The sequence below is a fragment of the Mycosarcoma maydis genome, chromosome 6 (assembly GCF_000328475.2).
Source record: "Mycosarcoma maydis chromosome 6, whole genome shotgun sequence".
Lineage (NCBI taxonomy): Eukaryota > Fungi > Basidiomycota > Ustilaginomycetes > Ustilaginales > Mycosarcoma > Mycosarcoma maydis.
The window spans coordinates 309569-334606 of record NC_026483.1 but is presented as its reverse complement, the minus strand read 5'-3'; the positions used below and the strand labels follow the sequence as shown (position 1 = coordinate 334606).

General features: G+C 55.4%; 7 protein-coding genes across 8 annotated transcripts; 3 read left to right on the top strand and 4 right to left on the bottom strand.

The window, feature by feature from the left end:
* Nucleotides 1–426: 426 nt before the first annotated feature.
* On the top strand, nt 427–3753 carry UMAG_02607 (putative chromatin remodeling complex ATPase subunit; the record flags this gene model as incomplete). The annotated part of the gene is made up of 1 exon (XM_011390707.1): nt 427–3753. The coding sequence occupies one exon, from the start codon at nt 427–429 to the stop codon at nt 3751–3753; it is 3327 nt and encodes a 1108-aa protein (XP_011389009.1).
* Nucleotides 3754–4004: 251 nt separating this feature from the next.
* UMAG_02606 (uncharacterized protein) lies at nt 4005–7412 on the bottom strand (the record flags this gene model as incomplete). The annotated part of the gene is made up of 1 exon (XM_011390706.1): nt 4005–7412. One exon carries the CDS (start codon nt 7410–7412, stop codon nt 4005–4007), a length of 3408 nt encoding a protein of 1135 aa, XP_011389008.1.
* Nucleotides 7413–7964: 552 nt separating this feature from the next.
* UMAG_02605 (uncharacterized protein) lies at nt 7965–11219 on the bottom strand (the record flags this gene model as incomplete). Its single annotated transcript, XM_011390705.1, has 1 exon — nt 7965–11219. One exon carries the CDS (start codon nt 11217–11219, stop codon nt 7965–7967), a length of 3255 nt encoding a protein of 1084 aa, XP_011389007.1.
* A 1445-nt stretch (nt 11220–12664) lies between these two features.
* On the top strand, nt 12665–13123 carry UMAG_02604 (uncharacterized protein; the record flags this gene model as incomplete). Its single annotated transcript, XM_011390704.1, has 1 exon — nt 12665–13123. The coding sequence occupies one exon, from the start codon at nt 12665–12667 to the stop codon at nt 13121–13123; it is 459 nt and encodes a 152-aa protein (XP_011389006.1).
* Nucleotides 13124–15484: 2361 nt separating this feature from the next.
* UMAG_02603 (uncharacterized protein) lies at nt 15485–18943 on the bottom strand (the record flags this gene model as incomplete). Its single annotated transcript, XM_011390703.1, has 1 exon — nt 15485–18943. The coding sequence occupies one exon, from the start codon at nt 18941–18943 to the stop codon at nt 15485–15487; it is 3459 nt and encodes a 1152-aa protein (XP_011389005.1).
* A 598-nt stretch (nt 18944–19541) lies between these two features.
* On the bottom strand, nt 19542–22924 carry UMAG_02602 (uncharacterized protein; the record flags this gene model as incomplete). 2 transcript variants are annotated; one of them, XM_011390702.1, is made up of 2 exons in its annotated part: nt 19542–19591; nt 19984–22924. In XM_011390702.1, the coding sequence occupies 2 exons, from the start codon at nt 22922–22924 to the stop codon at nt 19542–19544; spliced, it is 2991 nt and encodes a 996-aa protein (XP_011389004.1). The 2 variants fall into 2 exon arrangements, with proteins under 2 accessions (XP_011389004.1, XP_011389003.1); XM_011390701.1 differs by lacking the exon at nt 19542–19591 and having other exon boundaries at nt 19895–22924.
* A 523-nt stretch (nt 22925–23447) lies between these two features.
* UMAG_02601 (uncharacterized protein) lies at nt 23448–23753 on the top strand (the record flags this gene model as incomplete). The annotated part of the gene is made up of 1 exon (XM_011390700.1): nt 23448–23753. One exon carries the CDS (start codon nt 23448–23450, stop codon nt 23751–23753), a length of 306 nt encoding a protein of 101 aa, XP_011389002.1.
* Nucleotides 23754–25038: the final 1285 nt, after the last annotated feature.

Here is a 25038-nt window from a genome sequence, read left to right as displayed (position 1 = left end):
AAAAGCAATACTTGGCGTCCTTTGTTCTACTTCTCCTCCATCATCACTACATTGAAGCCTTCTCTCTACTCACCAACCTTTCTTTGCACTTTTCCCTGCACCTCTCGTGGTCAAAAGAGTTCCACGACTGCGCCAGGATCCACGTTGATTGAATCACCCGCGCATTTCGCCCTTAGCATCATCACCTCCCAACTTGGGCTGAGTCGTCCAACTTTCATCTGTCCATTTCCCGCATCTCACGCTACACGAAGACTTTCGCCATCCTTGTCGTGCCTCGCGCCTCGCACGATCCCTTTCCACCTTGAATCACCCCTGACCCTTACCTAGGTGCCTCACTACGGACGCGTCAAAACTCCTTTCCGGCAAGTGCATTTGCTCATATCCCGAGCATCTCTATAGCATCATTTGGAGAACGTTTCTTTCGCCATGTCCAAAGCCCCCAATGGCACCAACGGCCACCCTAAGCCGTCCGCCCTTCCCCCGGCGATGCGCGACTCCAAAAACTGGGAAGACCAGGATAAGCTTTCCGACTATATTCCGGGCTCTGGCGACCTCAGTCGAGCACCGACCGCCTCGGCTTCCGTCTCGAGAGCACAAACACCGCCCAAGAAGTGCCTTGCCGATTCAGACGACGAAGACGCAGATGAGCTCGACGACGATGATAGTGTCGTTATAATTTCACCATCCAAGACGCCGCGACAGCTTGAAAAGGAGCGCGAAAAGAACGAACGTGCTGCAGCGCGTAAGCAAGAAAAGGCCGTCAAAGCTGCTCAGAACGAGACGCTCGCCAGCACGCGTCAGGAGATGAGCAAGTCCAAGCTTGCCGATAGTATGAAGCGCTTCACGTACCTTCTCGGCCAGACTGAACTCTTCCAGCATTTCATCGACATCAAGAAGGAACGCGACGAAGAGTTCGCCAAGATGCTCGAAGAGTCGCAGGCTGCCAGCGCCAAGAAAGCCAAAAAGGGCGGAGACAACCGTCGCAGAAAGACCGAGAAGGAGGAAGACGAAGAGCTTCTCAAGGAAGGCAATGATGAGGAGGAGGAGTCGTTTGTATTCAACGAATCGCCAGCCTACGTCAAGGGCGGCAAAATGCGAGATTACCAAGTTCAGGGTCTCAACTGGATGATCTCGCTCTACCACAACGGTATCAACGGCATCCTTGCCGACGAAATGGGTCTGGGCAAGACGCTCCAGACCATCTCGTTCCTCGGTTATCTGCGCGACTTCCGCGAAACGCCCGGATTCCACCTCGTCGTTGTACCCAAGTCAACGCTTGACAACTGGTATCGCGAGTTCCACCGTTGGGTGCCCGGCTTCAACGTTGTGACGCTCAAAGGATCCAAGGAGGAGCGTGAAAAGGTGATTCAGGACCACCTGCTGCCGCAAGACTTTGACGTCCTCATCACCACCTATGAAATGTGTCTGCGCGAAAAGAGCGCGCTCAAGAAGCTCTCGTGGGAGTACATTGTGATTGACGAGGCGCACAGGATCAAGAATGTCGATTCCATGCTCTCGCAGATCGTGCGTGCCTTCAACTCGCGTTCGCGCCTTTTGATCACAGGTACGCCGCTGCAGAACAATTTAATGGAATTGTGGTCGTTGCTCAACTTCCTTCTGCCCGACGTTTTCAGCAACTCGGAAGACTTTGAATCGTGGTTCAAAGGCAAAGGTGACGAGAACCAGGATCAAGTGGTGCAGCAGTTGCACAAGGTGCTGCGACCCTTTTTGCTGCGTCGTGTCAAGGCGGATGTCGAAAAATCGCTGCTCCCCAAAAAGGAGATTAACATTTTTGTCGGGCTGACCGAGATGCAGCGCAAATGGTACAAGAGCATCCTCGAAAAGGACATTGATGCCGTCAACGGTGGCGTGGGCAAGAAGGAAGGCAAAACGCGGCTGCTCAACATTGTCATGCAGCTGCGCAAGTGCTGTAACCACCCGTACCTGTTCGATGGTGCGGAGCCGGGTCCGCCGTTCACGACAGATGAGCATCTGGTCGACAACTCGGGCAAGATGGTGATCCTGGATCGACTGTTGCACAAGATGAAGCAGAAAGGTTCTCGCGTGCTCATCTTTAGTCAGATGAGCCGTATGCTCGATATCTTGGAGGACTACTGTCTGTTCCGCGAGTACAAATACTGCCGTATTGACGGTGGTACCGCGCACGATGACCGTATCGCTGCCATTGACGAGTACAACAAGCCTGGTTCGGAGAAGTTTGTGTTTTTGCTCACCACGCGAGCCGGAGGACTGGGTATCAACCTGACCACGGCCGATATTGTGGTGCTCTTCGATTCGGACTGGAACCCTCAGGCGGATCTGCAAGCTATGGACCGAGCGCATCGTATCGGACAGACCAAACAAGTCTACGTCTTCCGCTTCGTCACGGAGCACGCCATCGAAGAGCGCATCCTAGACCGTGCTGCGCAAAAGCTTCGTCTGGACCAACTTGTGATTCAGCAAGGACGTGCACAGCAAGCGGCGAAAGCGGCGCAATCCAAAGACGATCTGGTCGACATGATCCAGCACGGAGCCGAAAAGATTATCTCGAACAAGGAAGACATGTCGATCAACGACGACATTGACGATATTATCTCTCGCGGAGAAGAACGCACACAGGCAATCCAAGCCAAGTATCAGGGACTCAACCTGGACGACCTGAACAACTTCAAGTCAGACACAGTGTACAATTGGGAAGGAAACGATTTCTCGGAACGCAAACCGATCGGGCAGTTGTGGATCGAGCCTAGCAAGCGAGAGCGCAAAGCCAACTATTCGATCGACAACTACTACCGCGACGCTATGCGGGTGGGGCCGAAACCTACGCAGCCAAAAGCGCCACGTGCACCCAAGCAGATCAACATTAACGACTTCCAGTTCTATCCTGCGCGTCTGACTGAGCTGCAAGAACGCGAGACGGCGGCGTACCAACGATCGATTGGCTACCGGGTGCCCGCCAAGGAAGCGTCCGAGGGTCAGACTGCCGAAGAAGCCGAGCAGGAGCGCAAGCAGGAGCAGGATTTCATCGACACAGCCGTGGCATTGACGGAAGACGAGGTGGAAGAAAAAGAGGTTTTGGCACAAGAAGGATTCGGTAACTGGAATCGGCGAGAGTTCCAGATCTTTGTGCGTGGCTGCGAGCGGTATGGACGAAGAGCGTTTGCGCTGATCGCTGCAGACATGCCCGACGCCAGCAAGACCGAGAAGGAAGTTCGCGAGTACTCGAAAGTGTTCTGGGATCGAATCGACGAGTTGAGTGACTCGGCCAAACTGATCGCGCGCATCGAAGAGGGTGAGTCTAAGCTGGTCAAGCAGCAACATCAGGAGTCGGTTCTGCGCAAGAAAGTGTCTTCGTACCGATTGCCTCTGCTCCAGCTCAAGGTGGTGTACGGGCAGAACAAGGGAAAATCGTACTCCGAGGAGGAGGATCGGTTCCTGCTGGTCAAGTTGGCAGAGTACGGCTTGGCTGAAGGTAGCGATACATACGACCGCATCAAGAAGGATGTGATGGGGTGGAGCGGGTTCCGGTTTGACTGGTTCATCAAGAGCCGCACGCCGCAGGAGCTCGGTCGGAGGTGCAATACATTGGTGCTGCTCGTGCTCAAGGAGATGGGAGAGGAGGAGGTTCCGAGTGTTGGTGGCGGTGCCAAGAAACGCAAGAGCGGTCTTGACACGGCGAGCAACGCCGGTAGCAGTAGAGCCGGTACGCCTATCACTGCGCCAGGTGGGCCGAGCAAGAAGAAGAAAAAGTAAATCCTCAATCAATCACGAATGACGAGGTGCTTTTCCCTCGTGACTCGTATATTAGCGTTGGAACTGTCTGTGCATGTGGTTGCTCTATTCTCATTCGTGATGTACGATTCGAGACTATTTTTGCAATCAAACATCTTCCTGTACAAGCGAGTTGCGATGGAGTGCGCGGTGTTTCCAAGCTCGTGTGATGAAAGGCACGCTTACACATGCGAGAGGCGAGAAGCGATCTTGGCTTTTTCAGCAGTCACGATTCAAGCAGGTGCAAAGCCGATCAAGCGTCTCAGCTCGTCGTGTCTCCGGCTGTCGAATCGATCGATCAGCAGCAATACGGCTGCTGCCCTTGCGACGATGCTTGAATGTAGTCCGGCGTTGGCAGTGGCGGGATGCATTGCACTTGCACGATTCTGCGACGCAAACACGGCGTGTGCATGCTCCAACAAGCGTCTCAAGCTGTGCATGCTGGGTTGGTCTTGCAGGAACGAGCGGTCCGCGTCAGACGACTCGAGCGATCGGTCGAGTGTGGTAGCGAGGAGAGCGAGCGCCGAAGCGGTTTGGACCGAGCCGGTATCGTGTGTGAGAGAAGAGAGCAGCTCGAGCAGGAGCGGCGTCGCTTGGACGACGACGTGGGTGGGAGAGAGCGAGACGAGCAGGGTGAGCGTGTCTAGCAGAAGCGAGTAGGTGGTGGTGTTGAATAGCGAGCATGTACCTGCTCCGCGGTAGCTGGTGGTGGAGAGCGAGCTATGGTATGTTTGGTACGCAACAAGACGGTTCAGCAGGGGGAACAAGTAGGTAGGTCCGGCGAGACGTGTCCATTCTTGCTTGCTGTCCTCGGCAGCGCTGCGCAAAGTGACCGCATTCTGCAAATCCAACGGTTGCACCCACTTGGTCGCGCTGCTCGACGGGGTGACGGAAAGTTGCTTCTCGCGTCGCAATTGTGGGACACTCTGTTCGCCCACCTGCCTCGCCCTGTCGATCACTGACGCCACCACCTTGTCTGCGCTCACATGAATCTGTTCTCCACATACGTCGTTCTGGCCGCCTGCTAAGCGCACCGCACTCTGCGCGATGGCCGCCCACATTGCCGTGCGCTGCACATCGCTGTACTGTGCACCCACACACTGCTCTACCAATACCGTCACCACCACTTGCGCATCTGCCGTAGCCAGCTCCACCAGCGCTTGTCTCCTCATCGCCTCGAAACCGCGGATGCCGAAGTTGTCGTGCAGGCTCACCAGGCTCAGCGTTAGATCGATCGCGTTTTCGCGCACCTCGGCGCCGAACACGTGCGTGTGCGACTTGCGACGGATGAGCGCTGCAGCATGGTGCAGCGCAAGTCGGATCTGCGCGCGCGTGGATGAGCGCAGAAGCGGCGAGAGTTGCGAGACGTACACGGGGATCGGAATCTTGGAGGTGAATTGCGCGGCGTGAGATTCCGGATCATGCGTCAAGTCGGCCGCATCGGATTGTCGTTCGGACCGCCGAGCTTGGCGTGAATGCGCAGATTGCGAGTTGAGAACCGAAGACGCCTCGTTAGTCGAGAGCCCGCTGAGCGACGCCGCGATGCGGTGGATCGAGTGCGAGTCAGAATCACCGGATGCAGCATCGCTATCCGAGTCGTCAGTGGAGCTGTTGCAGCCGCTAGCCATGTCGGTTCGAGTGCTCTGTGATGAAGAGAACATCTTGAGAAGTGGCACCCGAGTGCTTGTCTGCGTCGTGTCCCGTAGCCCTTGATCCGCATTGATGAGCCCATCGTCGTCGTCATCGCTGCCGATCATCGTGATTAACGGTCGCACAGTGACCCCTTTCCCTGTGCCGCTACGAGACGGCGCCCCAACCCGCTCAGGCAACCTTCGCGTTGTCGGCTTCGACTTTGTCCACATCATCGCGACTTGCTTGCCTTGCTTGGCTTTCTGTACTACCACCTTGTCCTCATCCGCCTCCTTCGTTCCAACCCCAACCACCTGTAACGCTTGACTAGAATCATCGCCCTTCCATGCACCTTCAATCACCTCGATTGCACGCTCGTGCACGATCCACGCATCGCTCAACGCTCTCAACACTCTCGCCTCCTCCCTCCATCCACCACTACCGTTCCAAATGCCGCTGCCGAAATTCAACGATTTGCCGCCCACTGAGATCGTCTTGGCACTCAGCACTTCGGCTATCAGCATGCCCGACCTGCGCATGGCCGGATCCGAGTGTTCGAGGTGAATCGAGACACCGTTGAGTACCGAGCCTGATCGGGCGATCGCAAAGAGCTTTGTTGCGGTCTCGTCGTCGGCGTGCTCCGAGGAAGCGCACCAAGTTATGCATGAGAGTAGACATACGATGAGCGTCGACAGGAACGCCTGTTGCTGCATCGTGGATCGTTGGACTCTCGTGCTGTCGGCCCATACTGATAGCGTCATTTCGAGACAGTGGAGCAGTGATGCTGGGGTACAACGCCAGAGGTAGCGGCACCAGCTCCAGGCGAGGAGCGGAGATTGGTCAATGGGCGATAGTGCGATTCTGCAAAATGTGGAGACCACACGTGAATCGAAATGGTCATCGTCATCCTCGTCTTCGTCTGTACCAAGTCCAGAGTCGGATGCGCTCTCCACCTCGGAGTCGGCAGGTTGGCCGAGGAGAACTACCAAGATATGTGCTATCGCAGCGACCGTCTCCTGTGATCGTTTACCCAAGAACATCGTGCCCTCGCTTCCCTTGCTCCGCCTCTCGTGCATTGTCACGAGCTCGACGACACCGTTCTCTTTCTTTGCTACCAACCACTGCAGCGTCTCGACTAACCGCAAGTCCAACTTGACTCTCAGATCTCTGTGCACTCCCTGCCTTAAGCCGGCCCACTTTGGTGTCGCTTCTCGATGCTCTATGCTGGAGCGCAAGAACGCCAGCCAAAAGCCGCACTCTTGTTCATCGATCGCTCGAGCGAGGTAGCCCAACCGATCGAGCCGCACAAGTACATCTCTGAGCCGCGTCAGGTCGGCGTTGTCGAGGCTGAGGCAATGTACTAAACCTCGTACCATTACGTGATGCAGCCACATGTGGCTCGTTAGTGCTGAGGTTCCCTTGGTGGCGTTAGCCAGTCGTTCGGGAATCGAGGTGACCAGGCGGAGTGTCTCGGACCACACCACGTCGGATCTTGCCGGGTTCGGGTGTGATTTCGCTGCGGCGATGAGCGATTTGAGTGAGAGACGCGTCAGCGCACGCGTGCACAGTGACACTAGTCGCTCGCTGGTTGAAGGATGGTTGTTGGCAGATGAGAGGAGTCGAGAAAGTGTTCGTAGAGCACATTGCTGCACGAGACCTTGCTGCGTAAGTGCGGGAGGACCGAATATGCAGAGATCCACAAGATCGTCCAGTTGCGTCGCATCGATCGCGTCAACCCAGTCCACGACGATTCGACACAGTAGTGCCTCCTGTACGCTTTCGATCAGCAGCACGTCTACATTGGCACCACAAGACGATGAGCTTGTCGAACACGGTGCGAATGGTTGAAGCGTCGATGGAAGCACATCCTGCCCAAACACCCCGCTCAAAGCACCAACGAACATGCCCAGCACATCTTGACTCGACGCAAATCGTTTCTTCCCCTCCACCACCGCTCGAAACTCGCGCCTCTGCTGCCGTCGATCTGTCTCTGAGTACCCCTCTGAATTCATGGTGTGCCAGTTCTCGACCAGTCGCCGCTCTCCAAGATGTCCGTTAAGAGGCTCCACGTTCTTACGGAAACATCATCGCTCCTCCTCGCTGCTGTTGGCGTGCCCACCTTGTGTGATACAATCGAAAGTTGCCTGTGTAGTCGAATCCACTCTGCCTCGGTGTTCGCAAGCTACTGACGACTGCAAGGTCCACGTTATGTGCAATTTGTGATGCCGGCAATGGTCACAGATTCACATGCTTCCTCCCCCCTTGAAACTCCAACAGCCAAATCTTCTCCCCAATCCGAATTCCGCGTTTCTGCGTTTCTGTCACGTGTGTTTCTGCGTTTCCGCATTTCCTCGCCTCTAACCTCGCATCCGATCCCGCACTGCCTGCTCATATACAACACTTGCAACTCACGATCAAACACACAACAACGAGCAGGCTGTATTCACAACGACAGCGCACCAGAGACAACACGATAGAATATTGGGATTCAAGACTGCAAAACAGATAAGAAACACACCGCACTTCTGAGATAACGAAAGAGGTAAACTGCATGTAAGAAAGGGTTAAGACCAGTCGAGCACATCATCGAGATCCAACCCGATTCCCAAGCCCATCGGAACGTCTGTGGAAACCTGACGATTCTTAGTATTGGTGCTCGACGAGCTAAAGGAGCGCGAGTCTCTGGTGTTTGGCTTGAGGTCAGCGCCGAGCGCCTTGTGTAGGCGTGCTGAAGAGCTAGTGGACGGCAGACCGAGACCAAGGTGACTCGGTTGACGCTCGTGTGCGGCGTAGGCGTGCGAGCCGGCATGTCCCATGAAGCGAGGGCTGCTCATGTCAAAAGTCGGCGTGCGCGGGAACGGAGAAGACGACGGTGGGAAGTCGTCGCCGCCATCAAATCTGCCACGCATCGACGAGGTGGTGGCTTGCCGCGGCTGCAATTCGGGCGTCTTGAGGAGCGAGCTTGACCAGGGCGTGCCGAAGCCAGATGCTTGACGCGCACGCACGGCGCGTGTGCTCGAGGTGGGCGATTGCAGTTGCCAGGCTCGGCTGTTGCTGCCGCTGTAGAACGCTTCGCTGCCAAGATGGTCTTCAAAGTTGTCAACATAGCCACTGCTGTAGACCAGGCTGGGCATGCTCGTGGACGGTTCGGTGCCAAATGCGCCCGAGAGGAAATCGCGACCAGGAGTCGAGAGCAGTCCACCACTGAACGAGTCGACACGCTGGTGGCGCGGCCCGGATCGCGAAGGTGTCTGGCTGCCCAAAGGTTGCGCACCTGCTCGGTATGCCCACGAGCTGCCCGATGCCAATCGGGATGGCGTCGAAAAGACATCTGCGTGCACGCCGTCATCGTCTCCGAGACCGAGCGAGAGGGGGCCCGAGTGACTTGGCTTGCGTCCCGATGCGTGTCGGCTAGGCGTGCTGACCCCAACCATACGAGGTGGGGTGGTTGGGCGATCGCAGCGCTGGGTGGCGCGGGTAGGTTCCCAGTCGGCTCGCGAGAAGCCAGCGAGCAGGCTAGGGGTGGTGCTGGCGTCTGTCAAGTCGGCGGTGGCTTGGCTCGAACTGGAGGGAGTTTCTGGCACGACCGGTCGAACACCAGAAGAGGCGGTGGTGCTCTTGCGCGCCAGTGGCGATCCGGGCTCGTACGCCCTCCAACCGACACGTTCGGCGCGCGAACGACCCTGGCCTTGGCGCTTGACAGTGCCTCGTGCACCATGATGGCCGACGGACAACATAGGCGGACTGGGAGCCAGGGCGATTGACGACGAGACGGCAACACCGTGGCGGTGGATGGGAGTACCGCTGGGGAGGGTGAAGACAGGTTCTTGACCCGAGAGAACCGCCTCGAGCGCTTCGGGCGTGCTGAGGTGGGCGTACGAAGAGACCGAGTTGGGCATGGACGAGGCGGGCGACAAGTGCTCAGTAAGTGCAGCTTCGCAGCAATCATCGCAGAACCACTCGTCATCCAGATCGGTGACCGTGTTAATGCCAACGCATGGCAGATGAAGCCATTGCCTGCATCCGTCGCACTGCACCATGACGATCGTGTTGTCGTCGATGCCACACTTGCAGCCCAAGGTGGCGCTGGCATTGGATCGCGCCAACGAAGCGCCGGTCGCCACCGATTTGCGCGATGAGCTAGCGACTGAAGCCGACGACGCTTTGGGCTTGCGACCACGGCGTCTGACGGGCGTGGCGGCGGCAGGCGGCAGCTGTTTGGGCTTTCTTCCTCGCTTGGAAGGGGTGCGTGCGCTGCTGGCGACGGCAACGGCGACGGCGACGGCCGAGAGCTGAGCGTGGCGTTGCTTGCGAGCACGGTCGAGCAATGCCTTGGCAACCATGGGGTGATGGCGGTAGGCTGCGCTGGAAGGTTCCTTGGATTCAGCTTCGGCCTCGTCGCTGGATTCGGCTTGGAGCCAACGTTGGAGGTCCTGGCGGCGTTTCTGCTTGAGTTGGTCAATGTGGCGGCCAGCAGCGGACCAGGGTCCGCTTGGGCAGTCGGGCCAATCGAGCGTGGGCAGACTCGAGAGGGTGTGGCTACTGGCGGCGCTGCTGCCGCCGAGTTGTGGGCGATGGTGTTTGACATGATGTTGCTTGGTGTCGTCGACAGAATCGATTCGGATGAGAGCCGTCCAATTTTTCTGAGCTTCGAGACAATTGTCGTCCGAGTGGCGATTCGATTGGGACGGCATGTTCTTGACAGGCGAGGCAGGCTCTGATGCGGGGAATTGCGATGACAAGGAAAAGCTAGGAGATACGCCCGACAGAGAAGGTGTGCCAGCCGAGGTGGGGAGGGTAGACGAGCTGTTTTCGCTTCTGGCTGCCGAGTCTTCCGAGTCGGAACCTCGAAGGAACGCGACATCGCGATCTGAGAAACTTGAAAACCGCCTGGTTGCAAAGTGGGTGGGAGTCGGGGGGTGGTCCGAGATCTGTTGAGCAAGATCGCGATGAACGGCCACTCTGCCTAGGCCCTGCACCTCGATGGGAACGAGCTTTGCGGATTGGACGAGGACGGGAGAACTGTCGTTGATGAAAGCTGAGAAAGGGTCACGTGTCTCTGCTGAAGCGAGTCCGGTCATGACAGGTTCGGATACAAAGCGGGGCGAAAACCCAGGCGAGCTGTTGATGCGATCCTCCAAGAGGGGCACTGAGCTGATCATGGCAGCCGAGGCTCGTCCGGCGGTGTCGACGAGGCTGCGCTGCGAAGTGCGAAGCTCGGATGCAAAGGCAGTCGAGGCTTTGCGCTTGGTAGGCGAAGCGTTGGGGGTGGAGCTTGTGGAAGGGCGAGACAAGCGTGCTTGCAGCTTGGGCAGCGTGTGGGGAGCAGCAGCGGCGGCCGCGAAAGAAGCAGCTGTAGGAGTGCGGTCCGCCAAGGGCGATTGCCAGCCCATGTCAACATTGCCAACCCGCTTGCCGCGACGAGGAGTGGACAGCACCTTGGCGGTGACGCTGCTTTCGAGGTCGGCAAGCGTGGTTTGGGACGATGAAGCAAAGGGCGACGAACGGGAGAGTTGGGGGACGTCAAGATTTTCGGATGGCAGACCGAGATCGTAGACGGGGGTTGCATCGTGGTCGATAGCGGCTCTCGAGTTCATGATGGTGTCCATGATGCTAGCGGTGCTCGAGGTACGCTTGAGTGAGGTCGGTGCTTTGGAAAGCATCGTAGTTTTCTTGGGCGAGGACGAGTGTCGCTGCTTTTTTGTAGGCGAGGGCGAGGAGGTGCGAGACTTGGAGTTGAGTCGAGTGGCTTTGAGATGACCGGCATCTGCAAAGGGCGCCTGAACGTTGACCATGGAGGGCGAGAGGGCGCTGGTCATTGTGTTATTGATGCCGAGCGGCAACGGCAGGGCTGCAAGAGACGACAAAAACGACGGCGAGCGTGAGAGTGAGAGTGAGGGTGAGGGTGAGGGTGAGGGTGAGATAGGGTCGAGGTAGGGGTGCGGTTGTGGCATGTTGCGGACATCCAGATGGAGCGAAAGGGACGAGGGGGGCGGCGTGATGAGAAGGCAGATAGTATAGCCAAGATGACGATGACGACGAACAAGAGCAAAGAGTAAGAGGGAGTATGCAAAGCAGGTGAACAGGGGCAAAGAAAAATTTATCGTGAAAGGGAGCGAGGGGATAGATGTTATCAGCAGGGTCCAAACATGATGAGAGAGGGTGCGGAAGATGGCGAAGTGGCGGTGGCGACTGCTCCCTACGTCCCCTCGACGTCGAGTGCAAAATTTGTCACTCACGACTAGACAATGAGGGAGATGAAGCCTGAGCGTATGGACAACCAAGTGTTCGGCGTGAATCGGGCACAAAAAGCAGCCAAGTTTTAGATCAAGCGTTGGCGCACATCCGCGATGAGGCAATTTCTTGCCTGTCGGTAGCCGAAACGGCCAAGGAAGGAGGGGGTACAGGGGAAAGCCTACTTACCTTGATGAAGGGCAGAACGTCTTGATGATGCAGGATTGCAGATTAAAACAGGGAAAAAAGGGGGGACGAGCGACCAGCGACCAGCGACAGCAGCCTTTCGGAAGAAACGAAGGGGGTTGGTTTGTTTGACCTTGAGCAATCCCGTCAGGAGCCTTGCGCTGTGTTTTGCTATCAGCAGCTGCAGATAGCTTACAGACTTGCTTGCTTGCAGATCCTAAAGCCAGGAAGAGAGGCGAGGAAAGCGTGATGATAGAGAGAGGGAAAGGGAAAGGGATGCAAGGTGACTATAGCAAAGGTAGGTTGGGCGGCAGATCCGAACTGAGATCGGATTCGACTATGAACGCGGCGCAAGCCAAGTGGAATGAGAAATGTGATTGCAAAGAGAAATATGCTTGCAATCACGAATCAGAATCGGCAGTCGCGAGCCAAGCACAAAAGTGATTCACGATTGGTGATTATTGCGAATTTGGGTGACTGTGTGCGGCAGTGTTCTGTGCTGCGATGCGGTGCGGTGCGGTGCAGTGAAGTGCAGCACGGCAGCACGGTATGATTTCGAATTGGTATGCGTGCGTCTGCGTTTCGTCGGCTCGATCTGAGTTAGACGATAGCGTAAAGCACCGTGCGAGAATGATCAGGCTGTCGGTAGAGTAAAGATGCCGAGGGCGCAACGCTAGACCGGTGGCGAATGCTTTTGATAAATGAGCGCAAGTGAGTGTGAGGGGAAACGACAATCTGTCGGCGAATGTGTTGATGCGAATACAAAGGAACGGAGGAGGAAACAAGGAGCTGTATAAGGTGATGATGGTGGTGATGGTAACAGTAATGACAAGGTACAGAGACGATGAGGAACAAGTCGAGCGAGATCGAGACCGAGATGCAGGATTCACGATTGTGCTTCACAGTGCACACAGCACGGCGTTGCGCGATGATCCGATCCGCCAGGTACGGGGACAGGTACAGGGATGTAGATGCTCAACGCCTTGGCCTTGACGAGGAAACAACGACCAAGGCTTTGCAAGCTTGCAAGCTTTCAAAAGCGGCCTCCCATCACGCCAGAGGGACAAATGGCGAAACGGAGCATGACAACCGAGCCGAGCAAGGGTCTGAGTTGTTTTGGCAACTTTTGGCGCATGCACAAGTAGAGGGCGTCGGGTCCCACAGCACCACTGTCGTCAGTCGGTTCAAACCGCACGATGATGGAGCGGCGACTAGGCCACCAACGCCTCGCTCGTTCGCCCTCCTTGGCTTGTCGGTCAGCTGCTCGTCTGCCAATTCGATTTTGATTGTTCAATTAACTTAGTAAAAGGTCAGCAGGCAGCCAAGCCACCTTGTAGTTCATCATTAACGCTCGCGTTAGAGCAGAGCCGCACACTATGACAATCCTGGCAGAATCTCTTGTAGCCACCGTCCAGTGAGAGGACACGCGCAAAACAGGCGGACGCTTGGGCAACGAGCGAACCCACTGGCAAGAACGCAGAACATGGAATCCCGCTCGCCTTTTGCGTAAAGTTTTTGGAAGAAGGAAATCACAAATCAAGCTCAATTGATTCTATCACCGTTCATGCTTGACTCAAGGAGGAATTCCAGTCGTGTGATATGTGCGGATTCAGAGGGTGGAATCACGATTCTTGAATTGCCAAATACAGTCATCAGTCAACAAAAAAATGTTTTGAATCGTGAATCACGAATGGTTTTCCCCCGCATCGAAACTTGAATCAACTCGAAACGAGATTGAGCCAGATCGAGAGCGACATAGAACCGATCAGTCCGGTCCCGACGGCTTCCTTGGCACGTTCCCAGCGCTCCTTGTGGAAAGCTTCTGGCTACTAATGATACCGATCGCCGACTGACCGGATCGACAAGCGATCTGATTGCGATCTGGGAACACGGTGGCATGGTGTCATAACGTCTTCTCTTCGCACTGAGGATAAGCTGGGAAATGAATTCCCATTCTTGAGAGTGGTGCAAAGATTGCACGACGCAGCAATATGTCACCATCCTGCATCCTGCAGCCTGCTGCAGACACAGATAGGTCCCAACGCTGACGACCACCACGCCTTTGCAGTTGATGCCGTAAGCGAGTCGTGCAGCCTTCGACACGGTAGGCTGTTGAGAAAGTGTAGAAATTTTCAACGTGCAGGCTGCAGTTGTCAAAGCGTCGATGTCGCGCATTCAAATGTATACTACTGTACAGTGTGAACAGTCAGTCACGACGGTATGCAGGTCGGAGCCTGAGACATGCACGCTCGCATACATACACTCCGCACACGCCGTGCGCTGCATCAGTCGGTGCTTTACGCGTCAACTGGCACGCGTCCTCATTTTGGCCTGAATTTTAGATCCAGTCGTGGTTCCAGTGGAGTCCTTGAGTGGCGCGACGTGGCGTGAGAGGATAACAGCAAGTCTTTTTAGTGGGATGCGATGCTTTACGCGACGCGAGGTATGTGCCGAAGCGCGACGCTGGCGTGCCGCAAACAGCTCGGAGAACTTCCTGGCATGGGAACTTTGCACCTCGGCGTCTGTCGCTACATTCACGATTGCCTTTACAGTCGTAAAGCCTATCAGGCCCTCCCGCTCCACGCAGTGCATGGACTCACATCAAGCTATCCCTTCTCCCCTCTCTAAATTTGGCGATTGGCTCGAGCGGAAAGTGAGAACTCACCGCGTCTCGAAAATGGTCGGACGACAGATCCCCCCATCGATCCAGATTGAGCCGCTGCAATGTCGTCTTACCCTGCCCTCTCATTCACCAAGCCAGCAAGAAGAACAATGGATGTGAGCGGATCGTATTATCTTCGAGGTCAACAGCCGGAACGAGTCTGACAGTCTCGATATCCATCGTTTTCAACCGGCCAAAGTGACAAGCCTCGAGGAATGCGACACGACGCATCACTAATCGCGAATCGCGAATCGTGAATCGTGAATCCCGCCGAACGTGTTTAAGCACGCGCTGGCAAATCACGAATCACGAATGTGAATAACGTTAGTGAGCTGCAGACATCGCGTATTGCTTCCTCTGCGTTCTCACTCTCGACTGCACGTCCGCATGCTGTATCGCGCCTCTCTCGCACGTGCCCAGCATGTCGCGCTACACATCTCCCCCTTGCATATCACCTCCTGTTCTTTACGCTTCATCCTTGGTGTTCCCTCCTGGATTTGGTCTCGTGTGATGTGGCTCGATTCGATCACCTGCACTAGACTTGGTTGTGCATTCACCCAATGCAAGTTTATATGCAGCTTGTACTCTGTTTGCGCAGACAAGGACGATCAAAACAAACAAACCCTGCTTAGCTTCGTGCTCGCCCTGCACAGCCAGGCGAAATCACGGCCAAAGCAAACCCTTTTCCTCGCGCGCGCTTTGACAGTTGAACATCTAAGTCAATCCATAACACCAAGCTGTGCATCTATTCGTGATTCTTGCACTGTGAATGGATCTGCAAACTGTATCGCGCGAAAGATGCGAATCACCATGGTATCTATCATTTATACCCCGCCCAAGTCGATAATACAGCACACCGACAACAATCACTCGCACGCCGTCAAGCTGACACATGAAATCCAGACGAGATCATCTTTGCCGTACAAATACATCTGGCCCAAGCTTGGCTCAAGCACGTGAGCTCAGAGAACCACCGCTCAGAAGCAATTCACGCGTGTTGCCTCAATTGATCCCTCTCACAGTGGCCTGCAGCTCCCCTACCACCTTGTTTCGTTTGACCGCAGCCTCGAGATCCTTCTCCAACTTCCTCCTGATCTCCTCCAACTCGGCGACTCTTTCCTTGGCGCCCTGCCTCTCCCTCTTGACCCTCTCTTCGGCAGCTTTGCACCGCAGTTCCAACTCTTTGATCCTCGCTGCCCATTTACCTTCTCCTTCACCATACTTGACCTTGGCCTCGGCTAAGCGCTCTTCCGCCTGAGACGCTTGCGCCATCGCCGTGGCTAGACGTCGTTCAGCCGTGTTTGCTCTCGTCGTCAGCGTCGTCAATTTGCTGTTGTCACCAGGCGTGGACAGCGAGGTGCGTGTTTTCAACGACGAAATCTGCGACAGCAGTTCGGCATTGGTCGCTTTCACCGAATCCAGTTCGCTCTGTTTCGAAACCAGCCTTTGTCGCCACTGAGATTGTTTGTCAGCAGCCTGTTTGATCGACGCTTCAAACCGATCGATTTGTCGGAATCGCGAATCCTGTTGTCGTTTGAGCGCTGTGTACTTTTCCATGAGCTTGCTTTCCAGTTCCTTGGCTTTTTGGTCCACGCCAAGCTGCGTATCGAACACCTTGCGAAGTCTCGCCAGCAGACTCGAGTGGAACACGTCAAAGTTGGTAAACGGTTTCAGCTCGGCGTCTCTCTTACGTGGCGTTGCTCCGTCGGCTGCCGCGGTAAGTTTACCCATCTGTTGGTAGATGGTGAGCAGCAACGTGTTGCGTTGGTTGAGCGCATCGCGCGTCGCCTGTTCGGTTCGAAGCGTCGCCCGCTCTCCGTCATTCAGCTCGTGTTCCAGCTCTTCCACTTTGGCACGTGCCGCTTCGAGCTCCTTGCGTTCCGCCTTGATGGCACTCTGTTGCGCTTCAAATCGCTCCGACAAGCCTAGATGCGACTGCGCCTCGCTTGCCAATTTCGACTGTGCCTCACGCAGCTCCGAATGCAACGCTGCCAGTGTATCCTCTTTCTGACGCAGAGCATCATCCTTGCGATCCAGCTCCTTTCGTGCCCGCACAAGGTCGTCTTCGCACCTTGACAGATCGCGTTTGAGCCGATCCACCTCCAACTCCAAACTGTACTTGTCGTTGGCCGAACTCTGACCCATTCGGAACGACTCGTTTTCTTTGGCCCGTAACGCATCTTGCAACGTCTGCACGTCGGATTTGCGCGTCGCCAGGTCGTCTTCCATCTGGTTGAGCTCTTGTTCTAGCGCAACAATTGTTTCCTCCTTATCACGAACAACACGAGACATGCGCTGCTCGGCCTCTTCGAGTTTGCGCTCCCATTCGGCGTGCGCCTCGTCCAACGCGCGCTCTTCCGCTTTGAGATCCTCGACCACGTCTGAAACTTTGGCATCAAGCTTGGCGTTGAGGTCTTCCAGGCGCACGCGTTCGGCGCTAAGCTGCTCTACCTCGCGTGCGTACGTGTCCGCCTCGTTGCGCATCGCTTCCAGCTCGCCCAGCGTCGCTTCCAGCTGCACCTGCGATGCGCTCAGCTCCTGCATCGTCATCGCAAGCTTTTCTTTGAGAACCGTCGTGTGGCGCTCGTGCTTCTCGTTGGCCTGTTGAAGCGCCTCTTCCACCTTGACAATCTCTTCGTCCAGCTGCTTGATCTCGTCGGCGCGCGCCTCAAGCTCTTCTTCGAGGCCAAACATGCGGTTCGACATTTCCTGCATCTCCTTGTTCGTCTCTGCCAGATCGGCGTCTTTGGCTTCAAGCTCCTTGTGCAGCTCGTCAGCCTCGGCGCGCAGCTCGTCAGCCTCTTGCTTGAACGCTTGCACTTGACGATCCAGCTCATCTGCTTCGGCTTCAACCCCTTCGAGCTGTGCCTTTTGTTCTTCCAACAGGTTCTCTGCTTGGCGCAATTCGTACTCGAGGTCTGCCACCTTGGCTGTGAGGTCTTGCAATTCCGCATCGAGCTTTTCCAGCTCGGCTTCCTTGCCATCGATCTGAAGCTGTGCTGACGCCAACTCGTCGCGAAGCTTGTCGATTTGATCCTGGTATCGGTCTGCAGCCAGGCGTTCGGCCTCGCTGAAGCGGATCGCCTCGTCCTCTTGAGTGATGTTGGCATGCTCGAGCCTCTGATTCGCCACGTCAAGCTCTCGCTGCAGTGCCTCTTCCGACGATCGTAGTTCGTACAGCTCGTCCTTGTGCTGTTCGATATCGGCGACCAGCTGTGCATGTCGCTCGAGCATCTTGGCGTTCTCAGTTTTCTGAGCCGTGAGCTGCTGTTCGAGATCATCAATGTTGCGCTGCTGGTGTGATGTTTCGCAGGGCGAAGAGGCGCGGCGCTGCTCAGAGCGAAGGCGATCGATCTCGTCTCGCGCGAGCTCGAGCTGTTCCTGCACCTCGTCGCGCTCCCGACGAAGCTCGTACTTTTCGTCCTCGTGTTCGTCGCGGAGCGCATCAATACGCTGCCGTAAACGTGTAGAGTCACCGAGGGAGGTTGCTGACGTCTCGTCGCCCCGACTCGCGTCGCCAGGTGGTGGTCCTCTGCGCTTGATAAACTCGAGCTCGTCCTCAACGCGCATCTTTTCGCGTCGCTGCTCTTCCACCTTGTTGTTGGCGGCAACGAGCTTAGCCTGAAGATCAGCAATGTGCTTCTCGTACTCTGCTGGACTGCTTCCCTTCCACTGCTGCTGTTCCTTCTGTAGCACCTTGATGGCACGGTCCTGTTGCTTGAGCATGGCCTGTTGTGCGATCATCTTGTTGGTGTACGAAAGCTTTTCTTTCTTGAGAACGATGAGCTCCGCGAGACGGTCATCGAGCGACACTTTCTCGCGCAAGAGATCAACGACGATCTTGAGCTCGTCGCGTTCCTGTGTGAGACTGTTGATCTTCTCCTGTGCCGACTTCATCGACACGCCTGCTGCTGAGCGTCGACGCATAGCGCGAGCACCCCATTGGCCCGAATCGTTGGCTGGAGAGGCAGCTAGTAGTGAATCGCCTGCTTGCGAGAGGTCTTGCTGCACGCGTTGCAACTCATCCTGCTCATGCGCCTTTGGCAGACTGTCTTCCAGCTCCTCGAACGTGTCATCTTCGGCGATGCGTACGCCATAATGCCTTCGATGCTCCTGCTTGCGTTGCGTCGACGGAGGCTCTTCGCGTCGAGCATTCTCCTTGTTCGAAGATGCTCCAGAAGTATCATGCTGTGGCGGAGGGGGAGTACGGGACCGCGGGGCGCCAAGGTCCATCGGACCCGAAGTGATCCGCCTGGCACGTTCAGTAGCTGTACTCGGCTTCTTGGATTTGCCGAATGTGCTGTTGAGCGGCCTCGACGGAGGAAGATCGATATTGATGCTGGCGATCGTTTCGAGACCTGGAAGTTCCTCCTTAGCAGCCGCGCCCAAGCTCTGCTCTACTGTCGAGTCATAATTGGCACCGGCATCGTATCCGGCGAGAGCCGCAAAACGGTCGGCCATACTCTCGAAAACTCGCTACAAGCTCGATTGCTAGTTATGATGCGTCCGCATATAATGGTTTGGGAATCTTGATATGGATGTGTGTAGAAGCTCGCTACCCAAGGCTCGCCGCAGACGGGTGCAAGGAGGACAAGAGTCTCGGTTGGTTACGGTGGGGGTCGTCGAGCAGTGTTGTTAACCGGACGCAACGAGCTTTACGCCATCATTGCGTGTGGTCCTGATCGCAATTTAGACACCGTGATTGAGCTGACTTGATGTTTTGGGCAATAGATGATGGTAATTGTTGAACGTCGGTCTTGGTGGGTGACGGCAGGGTTCAAGCACAACATGGCAGTCGAAAAATTCACCGAGTGTTGCAGGTCGCGCTGATGCTCTCGAGTGGAGCTTTGCAGGACGCTCGCGCGCGCGCGTGATTCACAGCATCTCTTTATTTTCCCACCTTTCCAAAGCGTAGAACAACACCCATCACGTGCCACGCGTTTTCTGTATCTACACCTCTCGCACGACAAGGGGAGTTTTTCTGACGTATCAACCGTGAACGAAACGGGTTACTGATCCGTTCTTTAAAAATCGCCCCTACAGGTTTCCCCAGCAGGTCCTATGAAGTTACAGTAAATGCAGCTTCATCGCGAGACATGTGTGTTGTACCTAAAAGGAAAACAGAAGGTGAAAATGCATAAGCAAGCTTTTCACATAGCGTCAAGATGAGGTCGAAACGAAATCTGATCTGGATGGATGCAGAAGAAACAGGCTAACACGAATGGATCTGCATGGTAAATATTACACCAGAGAGAGAGAGAGAGAGAGAGAGAGAGAGAGAGAGAGAGACTACCAAGACCAGACAGAGTTGATAACGAGATGTGACAGATGCAGAAGCCAAACACGAAAAGGGAGGAAGAGAGAGAGACGGTTCGAGTGTGCTGAGTGGAAGCCATTGCTGCTGCGTTGCAATCAATAGGCGTTGCTGAGAAGCAACTGCGACGTCTCGAGACAGAGGTTGACCTCATCGGCCATTGGTACCACAGCTTCCCAGTGCTTACCCAAATCGATGAGCGTGTCGCGCGCCTCGCGTACCCGGCCCCAAATGTCCCGCAATTGGGACTGCTTGACCGGGTCGATCGGGGGCTCAAAGTCGTCCTCAATGGTGTCGTCATCACTCGTGTGATCGAGCACGCGCTGCAAGCTGTCGTTAGCGTACTCGCCGTGGCCGTCAGACGTCAGTTGCTGTTCTGTCGCTTGGTCATCCCCTTCGTAGGTTGCACCCTCGCCGGCAAAGCCGCCGTGCACTGCAAGCGCTTGCATGAGGAGTACAAAGCTAATGAGCACAAAACTGCAGCAGTTAAACGGGTTCGGATTGACCGATTGGCCGTGGCGACGCTTGGCAATGTCGAGCAGCTTGCGACTTGCGTGCACACATCGTTGCAGCGACAATCGCGGCAGGAAAGGACCGCGAGCGTACAGGTCCTGCTGCGTCAAAGAGGTCGACAGAGCGCCCGCATCTGCTGATGTCAGATCCATACCACCATTTCTGGTGTCCCCACCAGTCGCGTGCGCAGTTAGGTCAAGCGCGCCGTCATGTGCAAGAACGGGCATGGGCTCACGACAGATGGCCGCGTTGGAGCCATCCTTGTTGTCTTTGATCGAATTGAGGAAACACAGCTTGCGTTCGAACAGCGAAGCACCCTGGAACGCCTGTCCAATGTGCAGCGTCAGTGATGACGTGTACAGCTGCACCGCCGCCGCCATGCGAAGCGAATCCTCCAGCTCCTTTTCAACGTGCGCCAGGTCGCCTGTCGACGGCACTTCGGACGGCAAAGGCGAATCGGGCGCTTCGGTGTTCTCGTGGATACGGATCTGCTCCTGCAGGAACGTATCGATCTCGAGCATGCTGTCGAGGATCTCTTGTCGCGTAGCCTTGGTTGGAAGCGCCGAAAAGTGGACGGTCACGTCGTCACTGCTCACCGAGGCAGACCTCGAAATGCGCAGGCGACCAAATGCAAAGGCTGAACTGTCCGAGTAGGCCGGCGACACGGGCACCTCATTGCGTGCTGGCTCGTAGGGTGCGCTGACGTCAAGCGATTGACCGTGCTGAGCGAGTGCCAGGACACGATCCTGCACCAGCAACAGCGCCTGCAACGAGCCGATATTGGACGTCCACACATCGGGACTGGACGCGGTCGGCATCTCGCTCTTGACACGGGGATCGTCAGCACGGATCGTGGGGATGCGGCCTGTGTTGTAAGCGGCCCACAACACCAGACTCCACACACACCACCAGCAACGCTTGCGCATCTCAAAGATGTCGTTAGCGTCGATGCCCATCGAGGTGAGAGGGTGGTCGACGTTCGAGACGTAAGCAAAGCTGCTACGGGCCGAGTTGCTATCGTTGGGCGATGTCTTGTGGCTCAGCTTGTGCAGGCCCTGGCCCATAGCGAGACCGAGCGCTTGGTCGGCTTTGAGACGAGCCTTGATCGCTCGTCCGCTTCCGTACTCGTAGACGACGAGCACGCACAAGGTCTGCACAGCTTCGAGTAACTTTACACCCGTCTCTTCGTTGTCGGCTTGCTCGAGCAGCAAATCGAGTCCGTCGTTGGCCTTGCGTTCAAAAATTAGTGTTCGCTCGCGCAGAGCCGCTTTCTTTTCGTCTGAGCCAAAGTTGATGCCCTGGCCCGAGAGCTTGTGCATCGCACCGATAGGTTGGATTTCGTCGCGAAGGAGGGGTAAGACGCATTGCAATGCATAAATGAAGGCCGAGTCCGGCTTGAAGAACTTGACGAGCACGCCGAGATGCTTGGGAGGCGGCAGAACAGGGATGAAGCGGTAGAGGTAACGGTAGTAATCTGTGAGGAGCGCCTTGACGCTTCCTGCTTCAGCCGCTGCGGCGTTCAGTGTCTGGAACGAGAGCTGGCTGATCTTGGATGGGTCGGCGGCATATTCGATCGAAGCGTGGCGTGACGAATTCGACCGGCTCGACGTGCTGGCATGATAAGCTGACATTGCATCGTCAACACGATCCCAGCCGCGGGGACTCTGGTTGGAGAGTGGCGAGATTGCAGAAGAGTGACATGTAGAGTCCGGAGCCAAGTTGAGTGGAGATGAAGCGCTACCAAACTGCGATGCGACGTTGTGGACAGGAGTTTGTTGGAAAGATGCTTGCTGCGCGAGGCCACTGCCAAATTTGATGAGCTGAGCTGGTTGCTGTTGCTGCTGTTGATGCTGCTGCTGCTGCTCTTGCATGTGAGGCTGCGCTTGCTGGGATTGTGAGAGCATATGTGGCTGTTGCAATGTGGTATCGGGGAGCTGGTAGCGAAGGAAGCCACCCGCCTGGAAACCAGACATGGCCGCGAAAGGATCCTGCAGCGGGTCGTTGAGCGAGAATGCTGACTGTGGCACTGATGCAAGGGCTTGCTGATGCTGCACGTGGAGACTGGTTGGCATAGACGATGGCTGCTGGAGCACCGAAGGATCATACGACTGATACTGGCTAGGGATGTCAAACATGCTCGAGTGGGGCGGCACCTGCTGCTGAGGGTGTGACATGAGTTGAGGCTGCACGGATGAAGATGGGGAGAGCTGATCAGCGGAAGGACCCGCGAGACCACCTGGCCGACGGAAGGCGTAGGGCATATCTGTCATGGCAAAGAGCTTGTTCAGATGGCTCTGCAGGTCTTGAGTTACGTCAATCTTTGGTTTGGGCTTGCCACCACGACGCGATACGGTGTAGAGGCACTCGTCGGGACGATCGCGACCGACGCAGGCGGAACAAGGTTTGTTGCCGTCACATCGGGACTTTCGCGATCGGCAAAAGGTACATGCGTTCTTGACGGGGGCGGCGATAGGTCCTTTTTTGCTTCTGTCGACGGCCTTGGCATTGTTTGTTCGCACAGGCCCCGAAATTTCTGCCTGTTGTTGGTTGGCTGGGAAGCCGTTGCTGAAGCCGCTGCCGTTGGCATTTCGAGGATGTTGATCATGCGTTGACATGGCTGTTGACCACTTCTACTTGGAGAAGGGTGGAAAAGGAGTGGTTTTAAATGCGAAGGACTCAGAACGGTGGCCAAATGCCTGAGCCCAGAAGGGAACGAAGTTGAGATTGGAGATGATTGTGATGGTTGTGATGGTTGTGCCTGCGATTCGTGTAAAGTCCAAGGCGATGACAGAGAGTGAAAAAGAATGGCGATACGAACGAAACGATGGGCTGGGAGGAATGGGCTGGTTTTTGGGTTGGGGTTAAGCAGACAATGGTAATCAACGATGGCGCGGAAGACAATGACGGGATCGACAATCAGGCCCAAGGGGCCGCTAGATGGTGGTCGACAGGTAAATCAAATGAACGCAACATGAAAGACTGTCTAGCATTGAAATAAACCGGCCGTAAGGGCCGAAGACGGGTTGTGCGAATCTTGGGTGGCCGGAAAGAATCACAATCACGAATTGACAATCGTGAATCGTGAATCGTGAATCGTGAATCTCGGACTCACACTCACGACTGTAACGGATGACAAACATGAAACCCACGGACGGACAGACGCGGCGCAAAGCAACTGTGAACATTCGTGATTCCGGTTCGGGATTGGAGCCCACTCGTCCTTGCTCAGTTCTCAGTTCTCAGTGCTCAGTGCTCAGTGCTCAGTGCTCAGTGTTCAGTGGCTCAGCGCCACAGGATATTCACAAATCACGTATGGAAGAAAAACGTGGCTTCTGGCAAGGGAGCAGCCTGAAGCGTGAGCGATGGCGCGCTGTCCGCCTCGACCCGTGCAGGTGCAAGGTGATTCAAGATTTGGTCGGCACACGAACAGCCATGCGCAACTAAGAGTAAAGTCATCAAGGTTACCACCTCTTGGTGATAATTTCGGCAGACTTGTGACTAACCACGAATCGGTCTCCCATATTACAGTCTGCCAGCTAAGAGTGTAGGTAGAACACAGAAACAAGATCCTTTCTATAGGGGTAAAAAAGACTCCAGAAAGGAGGATGCATGGGATGCAAGCAGCATCGATTCTGCGATACTTTCACGACCCATTCAAGTAACCCTACTTTGTACTAGCTAGCGGGTCGTGAGTCGTGAGTGTGACGCCTTGGTCGGACTCCGCCCCGGAAAAGGTACACGAAATTGAGCCGTCATATTCACGATTTCGACTCGGATTCTATTCATGGCAGTTTTCTGTGGAGGGTTTGTCTGTGACTCCAGAACCATGCACCATGAATGTGGCTGTCGAGTTGGGTTGGTCATAACTTAGAGCGTCGCTCTCGCTTCCCAAACTCTGCGCTCGTCTGATCGGGATGGGCACATACATATGCGATTCAAGTTGCCACACGCACACGATCAGCTATGAGTCACATGCATTTTAAAGGAAACTGGGCAAGGTTTACCCTTCATCCCATCATGAACTCGTTCACGAGTCACAGTGGTCAAGCACCTTTGAAACTTGTCACTCACTTCGACGCGCTTTCAAAACGAGCTTGACTTGAGTGCCAACGCTCGCACTATCAGCGATATCTGTTGTGGGTCGGCATCGTGTGTAAAGTGCAGCCAAGTTCATGCGTATGTACAGAGTAGCTAAGATCGTCAGGGGTTACTTTTGGCGACAGTATCAACAAACAGTCACGTCGGAAATGCATTGGCAAGCTACTGGGCTCGAGATTGTGGACCACCTCTCAGGACAATATAGTACAGCATTAGTGATCGTACATCGCCAATGCAATCACGAATCGATTCGCCACGAGAAAGCAGCCTCCGAGATGCCAAGACTAGGGTCGAATAAGGATCGAATAACGAATTGAGGCCCGTTGGTGTCTGCCAAAACTCGTCAGCAAACCGCCTAGCGCGACATGCTATGTTATCTTAGATAACTTAAGTTAAAGAGAATGCTGCCATTCCAGGATTTCCTCTGGCGGAAGGAGAGCCGCAACGGAAGGGAGAAGCCCCTCTGTTTTTAGACGCTTTCCGAGCCGATATTTGTTTGATCGCGGATCATCTTGATAAAAATCTTCAGTGTGAATCTCTCATCGGTGATTTTGGTGTTTCACGTTTCGGTTTTCGTTTTTCGTTTTACGATTTTTACGATTCACGATTCACGGTCACGATCACGAGTTCG